The 12,891-nt window shown below is 48.2% G+C and overlaps 1 protein-coding gene across 10 annotated transcripts in view; it reads right to left on the bottom strand.

Annotated features, from left to right (window-relative positions):
- Positions 1-12,891, bottom strand: part of DNM2 (dynamin 2) — an 86,240-nt gene that overhangs the window by 41,621 nt on the left and 31,728 nt on the right. For all 10 annotated transcript variants that reach the window (XM_028520158.2, XM_036032339.1, XM_028520154.2 and 7 more), the window contains exons 3-5: positions 5,665-5,814; positions 3,412-3,615; positions 607-705 (exon numbers count right to left, since the gene is read on the bottom strand). In XM_028520158.2, the coding sequence (XP_028375959.1) occupies positions 607-705; positions 3,412-3,615; positions 5,665-5,814 (453 nt within the window). The remainder of the gene's footprint in view (positions 1-606; positions 706-3,411; positions 3,616-5,664; positions 5,815-12,891) is intronic.

Raw genomic sequence — 12,891 nt, 5'->3', positions numbered from 1 at the left:
GCTAGGGATGATTTTAGTTTCTTCTATATACAGTTGACCCTTGAACAATGCAGGGGGCTAGGGGCGCCTACCTCCAGTGCAGCTGAAACTCACATATAACTATAGCCAGCCCTCTACATATGTGGATTCCCAGCAGGAACTGATCCCTGAACAACATGGGTTTAAACTGTGTGGGTCAGTGTAAAAATCCATATATACTGGATATGTGCAGTTCAACTGTATTTGTTTTCTCATGTTGTCTGTACAGGAGGGTGTTAAGTGTGTAATTGAAAAATGTATACAAACAGAAGAAAAAGATAATGTACGTTCACTCAAAAAAAAAAAAGCAGCTAGAAGGGTTTAGGATGGAGCAGAAAAGCAGTGGCTTCTGGGCAGTGGGGAGGGGGGTGTTGGGGAAATGTATCTGGGGGCATTTGCTGAGGTTTCAGTAATGAGAACAAAAACAAATTTTGTTTTCAAGAAGCAGGGGTGCACCAGCTCTCCTGCTCCACCCCACCTATCTTTCCTGCCCACACCTGGCCCCGTGGCCTCCCAGGTCTGCCCTTCCAGGCTGTACGGCCTCCCACCACCCCATCCCACAGCCCCCAGCTTCCCACCCAGCTGCACCTCTTCTCAAGGGGAGCAGCTTGTTCTCCAGGACATCCCTGGCATCAGTGCCCTCATCCATCAGGTCGAGCTTCGTGATGACGCCAATGGTCCGCAGGCCTGAAAGAGCCCAGAGGTCAAGAGCACTATTAGGAAGAAATCCCACGCCACCATGGGTCCAACTGACCCTCCACCCCAACTGCTGCATGACCTGGGACAAGCTACAATGTCACCTAGCTGGACTCTAGTTTCCCTCATGCCACATGAAGACAACAATAGCACCAATCTCAGGGGGTGGATCCTAAGAATAAATCTGATGCATGGCAAATGTTCAGTCAATAAAAACTGGCTTCTGTCATCATCATTTGTATGATCAGTGACCTCGTCCTGCTGCTGCAGGGTCCAGGGAAACCTCACTGAACTCCCAGGGCGGAGACTCCATGCTGTGCTCTCTGTGTGCAAAGCCCTAACACGATACCAAACCAGAGCTACTGTTTCTAGAGCACCTTTTACCTGAACAGCCAGGATTCTACTCTGGATGCCACCTATCAAATTCTGCCTCGCCCAGGTCACCCAGAATCAAGAAGAACCTCCTAGCAAAGCCTGGAACCTGCAGATCAACCTCCTATGGCAGTGTCTGAAGGCCACATGTATGCACATGTACATGTACGTGTATGACACTCAGGGCACAAAGGGAGGCCTGTAGAGATCTCCAGTGGGCACCAAGGCAGGCATGTAGAGAGTAACAGCACACCCTCCCAGGGGGCTGCTGCCAGCATGCATTCTGCTGAGACTGCGAGCTGGCATCACCTCTTCAGAGGGCAAGGGGATTGCAGCTATGGAAATGCACAAAGCTCGTGCCTGGTCCGGAGCAGAGAAACAGAGCAAGGTAGAGAGATATGACAGGGGAGGGGACCAGGGGACATCAACTTTTTTGGAAACATCAAACGTCACTGAGCCACTGTTTATTAAAGACCTGAAACAGCCTGCTGCTCAAGAACAAAGAAAAGGCAACAATGGGGTGCCTGTGGATGGCTATGTACGCACAGCACTACGGTAGTAACACAGACATCATGGAAAAATAAGTAAATATCATCCCATTTTAAAAATGTGAGTTTACAAAGAGGAATAAACTCTGAAAAGATATCTACCAAGTGTGGCTACCAGTAAGTTTCTCTGCAAGGGAAGAGAAGCTGTCACTTTTTAGGTTCTATATTTTACAATGGTGACATTTTTTAAATTAAAAATTATGAATACTTTCAGAAACAGAAAAATACCTCTTTTAACGCAGAATGCCAGCAAGAAGTTCACAAACAGTGCTTCACTGTATTCAGATTTTCTCACCATCTGACCAAGCCTCTGTGACATCTTTGTCCCAGTCACACCCCATTTTTTGTGGGAGCAGATTTGGGGGACAAGCATGCTGTGGGGACCCTGGGTAGGGGCAGCCCCTCCTGGGAAAACACACCTCGAATGACCTTGAGGAGGAGCGAGAGCAGCCTATTCCCCATGGAACAAAGATGTTCAGCACACAGCCCAGGATGTTGAGGGGCCAGTAGTCCAGGGTGGGAAAGGGTTGTTGGCAGCTAAACACTCCCCAACTTGGGGCTGGAAACCGGGGAGCTCAAGCCATGAACCTGTCACCCCTGACTCGTTGCCAGTCCCCGATTCCCTCCAAACCACTATGGAATCATGCAGTTAGAGGGCATTTTGCAAAATACATTTCAGTGTCACACTCAACTAAACCTTCAACACTCTCAGAATAAACCCAGATTCTCATCGCTCCCCACAAGGTCCTGCTCAACTAGCTCTAGCCCCAGCCCTGCCCTCACTTCTTCTGCCCTCCCCTTAGCTGTCTCTGCTTCAGCCACACTAGCCTCCTCAATGTGTCTTGAGCAACCCAGGCTCAAATCAAACCCATCCTATTTAGTATCTACTGTCTATTTTCCTGGATTTTTGCCTCCTTTTACTATTCTGGTCTTGCCTAAAATTTCACATCTTCACAGGCTCCTGATCCTTCCCCATCCCAGCCACTCTCAAAGGGTCCTATTTTCTTCCAGTGCTTACATCTACCAGAAATTATCCTACTTGCTTATTTCCTTGCTGGATTCTATCACCCCCATCAGAATATCAGCTCCCTAGTGGCAGGGACCCTGTCAATTTTGTCCCCTGCAAGGTTCCCAATACCAAAACAGAGCCTCCTTACATATAGCAATCTGTTACCTGCAACTCTTTGTTTATTTATTTATTTATTTATTTATTTATTTATTTTTACTAAATAAATGGCCACTGGAAAAGTTTGACCTGCAATGCTTTGAGCCAGAGATGCCACAGTCTCCCACTACCACTGAGTGCCCAAATTTACTTCACTAACTCATTCTTTCACCACCCCAACCTGGCCCCTGAGAAGCTATGGAGACATCTCCAGTCCTCTCAGCAATTCTACAGGTTGGGGTTGCTGCTTCCATTTGGACAGAAAGGGGACCAAGCCTCAGGAGGGTAAGTAACTTTTAGAGATGGGATTTGGACTTGCATCTGTGCCCTGGGAGGACTGGACTCTTCCCACTCCCCTAACTGGTTTTCAGCACAGGCCAAGTGGGGACCATCATGTCGGAGCAATGCCCAACTGCCACACAGTGGCCTCCTGGGGGACGCCCTCCAGCACTGCTGGTCTTCATGGGAAAAGCTATGTTCTGTGAGACCTTTTCCTAGGGAGGCCATATACCTAGGAGAACACAGGTGACTTGGAATCAAGGTTACAACACAAGTCGCAATGCTTTCAGGCACCTGGAAGAGAAAGCTGCTACTGTGGGATTTGGTGGTTACCTTGGGGGTCAACCTCCTTGGCCATCTTGAGGGCATCTGAGTTGGCCAAGTCCATGTTGGCAGGGGTGACAGCGAGGATGAGGGTGCTCTCCCGGCTGATGAACTGCAAGATCATTTCCTTGATCTGGTACTCGATGTCTGGGGGCTGGTCTCCTACTGGTACCTTGGTGATGCCCGGGAGGTCAATGAGGGTCAGGTTCAACACTGGGAAAGAAACCAAAGGGCAAAATCATCAGAGCCAGGGAAGGGGAGGCATATATAGCCCCTTCAGCCATTCAGCCCACTTCCCCAAGTGCTAGGGGATCAGGCCTCAGGAGTCCTCCTGCTGCTCCAACAGGGTCACACTTTTTTTTTTATTAATTTTTTTTTATCCTCACCCAAGGACATTTTTTTTCATTGTTTTTAGAGAAAAAGGAAGGGACAGAGGAAGAGAGGGAGAGAGAAAAATGTTGATGTGCAAGAGAAACATCAACTGGTTGCCTCCCATATGTGCCTGGACCAGGATCAACCTGCAACCTAGGTATGTGCCCTGACCTGAAATCAAACCCACAACCTTTCGGCTATGGGATGATGCACCAACCAAAGAAGCCACACTAGCCCTGGCTGGCGTAGCTCAGTGGATTGAGCTCGGGCTGGGAACCAAAGTGTCCCAGGTTCGATTCCCAGCCAGGGTACATTCCTGGGTTGCAGGCCAGAACCCCCAGCAACCGCACATTGATGCACTGATGTTTCTCTCTCTCTCTCTCTCTTCCCTCTCTAAAAATAAATAAATAAAATCTTAAAAAAAAAAAAAAAAAAAAAAAAAACCACACTAGCCAGGGCTGGGTGACACCTTTTGATCCAGTAACTCTCCTTCTAGGATCATACCCTAAAGACACCCTCTATCTACGCTATTTCAGTGATACAGTTTCTAATGAGGTCATCTCTCTCTGCAGATCATAATTGCTTTAAATGGCTAAATAAATTTAAACCCAAAGATTCAGCCAATACCAAGGAACCATTAAAAACAAAATGATACTCTGAAAAGAAACACACTCTGAGATGCACTCACACACAAAGAGGCATAAATTATTTTTATGAGATGCTACAATTTGAGTAAATATCCATATAAATACATATACATGTAAATATTCGTAAATGCTTATATATGCATTATAATTTATGAAGAACATAAAATATATTTGTAATATTGGGGGCTAGAGTAGATTTTTGTTGTATATCCTTTTGTAATTTTTTAATATGAGCCATCTACAGGCATAATTGATTCAAAACTAAATTTTAAAACCATCACAAGGATCTCACACTAACAAGTTAGTGTCTGCTGGAATACTTCCCACATGGTGTCTGAATTAGCAATCTGTGCTCTGGGCCAGAGGCTGCACATGACCACAGGCTGCTCTGTTTAAATGATGCAGAGTTTTAAAATCAGGACATTCTGCAGAGAAGTCTTTCTGGATCTTCCTGAGAAACTGAAAGACCTGGCTGCCTCGGGCTGGTTTCACTTGTCACTACGTGGGCCACTACCACCTGGGAGCCAATGATGTTTGTCCTTTTAAAAGGACAATAAAAAATTGGCAATTACAAAATAGTCATGGGGATGCAAAGTACAGCATAGGGAATATAGTCAATAACATTGTCATAACTATGTGTGGTGTCAGGTGGGTAATAAACTTTCAGCAGAATCACCTAAGTTATATAAATGTCTAACCACCATGCTGTACACCTAAAACTAACAGAATACTAAATGTTAATGGTAATTAGAAACTTCTTGTAATTAAAAAATAGATACGTGAATGCCCTGGCTGGTGTAGCTCAGTGGACTGAGTGCAGGCTGCGAACCAAAGTGTCACAGGTTCGATTCCCAGTCAGGGCACATTCCTGGGTTGCAGGCCACGGCTCCCCAGCAACTGTTTGATGTTTCTCTCTCTATCTCCCTCCCTTCCCTCTCTAAAAATAAATAAGTAAAATCTTAAAAAAAATAGATACATGAATAAAGGGAGCGTACAGCTACAATTTGTCCTAGTCCCCACCACTCCCGACAGTCTTTCTAGCAGCTGTTTTTCTTGGAGCCAAGATCAATTTCTCAGTATCACCTTCCTGTCAGAAGTGGGAAACTACAGATCAAGAGGGTTGGGTATAAGTGAAGAAGATGGGAAGAGACATATTCATGACAGTAAGGCTGACCTGACCCGTGACCGGCACAGAGTCAGCTTTCCTCTGCCACCATGACAGGTACATGCTCATGCTGCCTACCGTGTGGCGAGTAGACCCGCAAGTTGATGGGCACTGGGGAGATGCCTTTGTTGGTCCCCGTCACCCTGTCAGTCTCTGCTTCAATCTCCTGTCGTACTTCTTCAAAGTCTGTAAACTTTTTGGACTTGCAGTGCAAAAACTCGGCATATTCTGTAAAGGAAAGAAAAGATGCTCAAAATAAGAAAGAGAACCAGTTTTGGAGTGGGTGGGGAGCAAATAGCCCTGTGGGACAGGTGCTTTGGAAGCAGAGAAAGTGAAGGATCAGCCATAGTTGCTCTAGGAATACGGGGAGCAACTGGCAAAGATCCCATGCCCATGGAATAGACACTCTCATGAAGCATTTTACAAAAGTACACATTGTGACATATGAGTCAAAGCAAAACAAAAAAAAATCAACAGGTGGATGTGACCAGCATTTATTATTCTTGTATGAACAGAATAAAAGAGGAAATATGGGCCCATCACCCAAATCACGAGTTTTGTACATTTGATGAAACTTCTGCTGTGGTGTCATATATGAGACTGAGTCCTGGGTGGTGATGTGGAACCTCCCTCACTGTGGTCACAGTCAAAAGAGACGCCAGCTGCTGTCCTAGTGGGATCCTAAGCCCCTAGCACTTGCTACCTGGCACATGTCCCTGGAACCCATTTGCTCCCCAAGACATATGGTATGCAGAATAGGGCACCACTGCCAGCCTCACCAAAGCCTGTCTCAATATCCCTCCTCCCCTCCTAGCTATTCAAGGGGTCCCCCACCTGGACATGAACCCCTCCAGCAGAAATGCTTTCTGCTCAGAGCTTCAAGTGGATGTAAAAGGCCTCTGCATGCCTTCTGAGACTGAGGTGTCTGACTGCCATGTTAACAGCAAGATAGAAGGACACAAGTAAGTAACAAGGCAGAGCTGGTCCTGTCACCAGGCAGGGGCCTGGCCCTGTGCGGGTCTGCCGAGGACCGGCTGTCATGTGTGTGTTCTTGGCTTCATGTAGGAAAGATTTCACAACATGAGTCCAGGTAAATATGAGGACACATTTATTAAAGCTGGGAATGGCGAAACAAGGAAGGGCTCAGCATAGAAACAACAAAAAAAGCTCAGCTGCTTTAGTTCACTGGCAAGTCAGAGAAAAGAGGGCCTTGGGGACAGGTTCAGGGGACTAGCTGGGATAAGCTACCAACCACCCACGGCCTTAGAATTTAGGAGACATGTGCCTTTAAAGTGGGGAAAGAAGAAGGGAATGGCGAGGACTGCTCCCCAGAGGGAGAACGTGCATGCTGGGTCCTGCTGGATCCTTTATGTTGAGGCTTTTATCTCTTTCTTACAGGCAGGACCATAGGGGAGGTCTCAGGGGAAGGTTTCAACAGAATGTTCATCAGTTTTCCAGGTGTGCCCTTTCAGGGTCATGGTATATCCAGTGATTGGTCAGGGCCAGGCCAGAGGGTCTTTAGTCACTGCAGTTAGTTCTGGTGTAGACCATCTTGGTTTTGCTGCTTTTCTGGGCCTGGAGCTGAAACACAACTGAGGCCTGGATGTTATCTCTAGGGAGGAAAGGCCAGGGGTGAAGAGGTTACCCTGGGGGTGAGGCCCTTGTTCTCCCAGTTTTGCCCCCTGCCAGGCACTCTGCCCTGGCGACCTTCTGTACCTAGCTATAAATTCCTAGGCCACTGTGTTCAGCTCTCTGCCTTGGTTTCCCTATTTCACATGCCAAAGAATTCTACCTTCTGCCTCAGTCCTATCATCAAGCAAGAGAAATCCAAAGCACAGATATGGGATAAAGTAAAAATAAAAAATGTTCACTGTAGGATGTAGGTGCTGAGGTTACATGCATTTACTATATAATTCCTCAACTCTTCTTCATGTTTGAATTTTCACAGTAAATGCTGGGAACAAGGCTCAAAATCACAGCTCCTGCAGTAATGCTAAAAACAGTGACATGAGTCATGTGACAAACAGCCTAAAGAAGTAGACCAATGCAGGAATGCAAAAAATGTGTACTGAGAAACTGGAAATCACCTCTATGTCCACCAGGAGGAGATCTGGCTACACAAACCACAGCACAGACATACCATCAGCTGTCTCAAAAGAAAGGGTGGAGATGGAGACAGAGAAAGGCCAGCAGGTCTAGAATCTCTACCTACAAGTGTAATGAGACAGAAAGAAGCGAGTTCAAAGAGGTATGCCTTCCAGTCACAGCAACTTAACAAACTATGGCCAACACCTTGCTCGTTCTGGCCACATAAGGAAACTGAGGACCAGAGAGGTGAAGTGACTTGGCCTAAGCCCAGTGGTAGAGCTTGGATTTGGAGTTCAGATAATCTGTCTCCAGGCAGTGGCTCTCAAGTCAAGTGCTCTTTATCTCTCTGAAGCTCTGCAGTCAGGGTCAGGGGATACTTCATGGGCTCAGATCACTGAGGACTTCGTCCAGGGCTGTTCTTTCTGCAGCAGCTACCCCAAAATGAAATGGCTCTCCGACCCCCACAGCGAACCTCAGTTCTTTTCCAGCTCAAGGCTCTGGGCTCAGCACCTGCAATAGACTATCTTCCTTCCAGGATGAATGCAGGGGGATATGGGATGAGAAAAGGTATGGGCCCTCTCCCCTACAGACCTCTGTACCACCAGGCCTAGCGTCTAGGAGGCCTGGCCCCACCTCCTCCTCTTCCAGGGCCTACCTGCCTATCACTTCTTTCAGGGGTCCTTCCCTGACTCCATGCCACCTGGTACTCCATCCTGAATCTTGGGTCTCTTGTGTCAGAGCCAGCTCATTGTAAAGTCATGTTTATGGGCCCAGGACCTGCCAGCTGTGTTCCACCAGAGCCCAGCATGTGCTGGCAGTCCCCAGTCTGTGTGGGTAAAGGATATGCAGGAGACTGGGCTACAGAGCCCTGGCGTCACCCCAGCATATCACTGGGCAGCAGGAAGGTTCAGGAGCCAGCCAGGACCATCTCTCACCACCTGCCTTCTTTATCAGGCTCCTTGTTACTTTGGAACCATGAGTTAGATTCCAGGGTCATTCCAACATTAAAAAGCTTCTATCAGCCCTGACTGATGTGGCTCAGTTGGTTCGGTGTCATCTCACAAAGTAAAAGGTTGCTGATTCGATCCTTGGTCAGGGCACATGCCTGGGCTGCAGGTTCAGTTCCCCACTGGGGTACGTACAAGAAGCAGCTGATCAATGTTTCTCTCTCGCATCGATGTTTCTCCCCCTCTCTTTCGCCCTCCCTTCCCACCTCTATAAATAAACAAATAAAATCTTCATTTTTTTTAAAGGTTTTATTTATTTTTAGAACAAGGGGAAGAGAGGGTGAAAGAGAGGAGGAGAAACATCAATGTGTGGTTGCTTCTCGTGCACCCCTAAGTGGAGACCTGGCCTGCAACCCAGGCATGTGCTCTGACTGGGAATCAAACCTTCAGCCCTTTGGTTTGCAGGCCAGCACTCAGTCCACTGAGCCACACTAGCCAGGCAAATAAAATCTTTAAGAAAAAAAAAAAAAAGCTTCCACCAACCCTGCTTCCTCTCATAGCAGTGACCCTGTTAAAGCCAAACCTCAGCCTTCCTCTCCTCCAAACCTAGGGGTCCCCACCTCACCTGAGTAAAAGCCAGAGTCTACCACATCCTACAAGGCCCTACAAAATTTCCTTCTCCCCCAGTTCCAGACCTCACCTTACTCCCTCTCCAGTCACACTGGCTTCCCTGCTCACAACTTGAGGCCTGCTCTTACCTCAGGACTTTGTCTGCAGGGACCCTCATGGCTCCCTCCCTGGTCTCATTCAGCTGCTACCTTCTCTGTGAGGCCTGCCCTGGTCCCCACCTGAGATAACAGAACTCCCCATTCTCTTCCCCCCTTCAGTGCCTTATCATCCTACAAGCACCCTAATATCATTTACTTTCACATCCTGTGTATTTTCTCTGGTTCCCAGCTGGAAGGCCCACCCAACAGGGCAAGGATCTGAATCTGTGTTGTGCACTCTGTGTCCCCAGGCCTCCCTTTGTGTACACAGTTGGTACTCAATAATTATAGGTGTGACTGAATGACTGCCAGAATATGGTCTCTGCTTCAGGTTCTTCGAGGCAGTCCAACACCCCCAAAGCCATTCAACTGGATATATGGAAGTGTGGACAGGGCAGGGTCTGGAGGGCTCGTCTCCAGTCCCCCCCACCCCCACCTTCTTCCCAAAGCATGACTTGAGGACATAGGTCCAGCCCTGAGCCAGCCTCCTGGTCTGATGGGGAAAACAGACACTGCATAAACATGTTGCAGCAGCAGGTCTGACAGAGAGCCAACATACTAGGAACTGGGAGAGATGGCCTGTCTGACTCCAACCCCAATCCATGGCAAGATGATGGAGGCAGCTGAGAGTGGCGGTAGGCAGAGAGCCTGTGCCTGTGCCATCTCTCTGAAGTGACCTTTCCCCAAACCCAGAGGATGCTCTGGACCTAGGGTAGACTACAAGGGAGGAAAGGGCCTGACTATTGGCCAGGCTCACTCTGTACCTTAGTTTCCCCATGAGGAAAATAAAAACAGGGTAAGGAGATATAAGAGATTACCCTGGGCCTCCGAAGCCCTGTATGTGTTTGAATGCTGGAGATGATCTAACCACCCATGATCTCAGTAAGTCAAAGGCCTTAGGACTGAGCTCATAGCCTGTGATACCTGAAGAGCTCCCTCTCAACTCATCCCCAGCAGCTGAGGCTGAGCTACTGCCTACTCTTGCCTGTTGCGGTCCCCACTGCAGAGCTGTCTGCGTCCATCCCCAGCCCAGCTGCAGCGATTTCAAACCTTCTCTTCCTCTTGCGTAGATAACAAAGCCAGTCCCTCCAGTTCCCCAGGCCTGCCTCAGTATTTCAACAGCCACACAAACATCCCCTACACTCGTAGCCAAGTGCACTTCCCTGGGAGGAGGGTCAGCATGTGTAATCAGGCCCCGGGGCTCTGTGGGACCCAGCCCAGTGCCTGGAGACCAGCAGGAATAAAGTGGGACCCTGTCCAGCAGTCACACTGCCAACCCAGAGGAGCCAGTTGCCCTGGTCCTCCACAGGGCTTCCAGTCTTGTCCTAATTGTGGGGTCATTAAATGTACTTGCATCAGTTTTCTAGAAGAAGGTTCTGCTCTCATCCCAGCACTTGTTCCTGCCTCCTTCAGGTCTCAGGTATAAACGCCTGCTGGGGAGGCCCACCGTGACCACCCCATGGCAATAGCACCCCTGCCCTGTGCCTTTGTCCCCTCCTCCATGGCACTCTTCACACCGACACACCATGTGCTCAAATGTCCCCTGCTTGAGTTAGAGTGGTAAGAGAAGGGCTGTCAGAGACTTGGTTTTGGTCATACTCTCCCTGGTGCCTGGTACAAGCAGCTACTTAATAAAATTTTATTGAGCAGCCTATTACAAAATAGTAGGTCCTGAAGTCTGGGAGGACAGCACCCCATGAAAGCAAGGTCATTAAGATCACCCTCCCTACCCCAAAGGCACACCAGGTCATGTGCCTGCTGAATTTGTTTTTTTGTTGTTCTTTTTTCTCTCTCTCTCCTTTCCTTTTGTTTTGTTTGGGCATTTCTTAAGAACTGTGAAATGTCTTTCAAGAACAACCTGCCTTTAGCCCAGCCCCTCCAGCCTGCAGAAGGCACGCCAAGCTCCACGTGATCTGGGGAGATAGCAGGAGGAAGAGAGGGAAGTAGAAGTACCTAGCCACGCCCATCTATCAGGGCCTCAGTTTCGCCACAATGAAATGACACAACACAGAACCCAGTGCTGAGGAAGCAATCAAATCACAGTGCTCAGCGCTGGGCCCACAAGAGCACACAAACAGCTCAACTGTTAGATCAGGGACATTTGCAAATCTGTTGGGAGTCTCAGTACTCTGATGAAGGGGCTCGGCCATGATTTTCATGCTCAGATCCCACCCCTTCTCTATTCTGAACCCAGCAGAGAGCAGAACCACTAGGCTGACCCCTGGCAGTGAGTGATAGGGTCTGCCTTCTCCAAACCTGGAACCCACAGGCATGCTGGTCTGGTTGACATGGCCCAGGAGGAATGACATGTGATTCAAAAACACTTGGAAGACCCTGAGTATCCCATAATTGAACAGATTCAATCTCCAGGGACTTGGATCTGATCTCCAGGGACTTTTTACAGCCTTTAGCTGATGAAGAAGGGACAAAATACATGTCATCTCCCGAGTTCTTTTGGTCTTCGAGCTCCCTCTGACTTGAGACAAGTTGAGAACATCTCCCAGAGTCTAGGACACAACTGCCACTGGGAAGCTGTGATACTGTGATTTATAATAAAAAATATGTGTGGTCTTCCCTCCATACCTGGCACAAAGCTCCTAAAATCCTTGGAAAGTCCTAAGTGACAAGAGCCATAAAGGAGTCTCTATTCATAACAAGCCTCTTTCAACCACACTTGAGCTTATGTGAAGAGGAACCAATCATGTATGTAATTAGAGGATTGGTACTTTCGGTCCTACCCCAACCTCCTGGGAGGGGACAGGGGCTGAAGGTTGAGTCGACCACCAATGAGGAATATTTAATCATTCATGCCTACATGATGAAGCCTCCTCAAAACCCAAAAGAATGAGTTTGAAGAGCTTCTGAGTTAGTGAACACGTGGAAGTGAGAGAGGGCATAGGAGCACGAAGCCACTTTGCCAGACTTTGCCCTGTGCATCTCTTCCATCTGGCTATTCCTGAGTTACATACTTTTCTAATAGACTGAAAATCTGACTAGTAAATGTTTCTCTGAGTCCTGTGAGCCACTCTAGAAACTTAAGTGAACCTGAAGAGAAGGTCATTGAAACCTATAATCTAGAGCAAATCACTCAGGTGACATCTAGACTTGAAATTAGTGTTTAAAAGTGGGGGAGGGCACAGTTTTGTGGGACTGAACGCTAACCTGTGGGATCTCAAGCTACCTCCAGGCAGGTAGTATCAGAACTGAGTGAAATTGTAGAGCAGCTGGAAAGTGACCACTTAAAATTGGGAGAACCACTTAGTAGTATGGGGAAAGAACACACGCTGAGAAGGTGCCGGCCCTGGCTGCATCCCGGCGAGTCCCCAGCCCGACCCCCACCAGTTCCCAGCTTAGTTTCTCCACAGAGACACAAGGTGCACACCTGACTGTTGCAGAGTCTGCAGCTTTACAGAAAGGGCCCCACCAGAGCCTGGCTCAGGGGAAAGGTGCAGCACAATCATTTGCAATCCCCCCTGCAGAAGAGAAGGGGCACAGCAGCAGCC

The sequence above is a fragment of the Phyllostomus discolor genome, chromosome 8 (genome assembly GCF_004126475.2).
Source record: "Phyllostomus discolor isolate MPI-MPIP mPhyDis1 chromosome 8, mPhyDis1.pri.v3, whole genome shotgun sequence".
NCBI lineage: Eukaryota > Metazoa > Chordata > Mammalia > Chiroptera > Phyllostomidae > Phyllostomus > Phyllostomus discolor.
The sequence above is the reverse complement of the archived record's forward strand: the minus strand, read 5'-3'. Positions and strand labels throughout refer to the sequence as shown.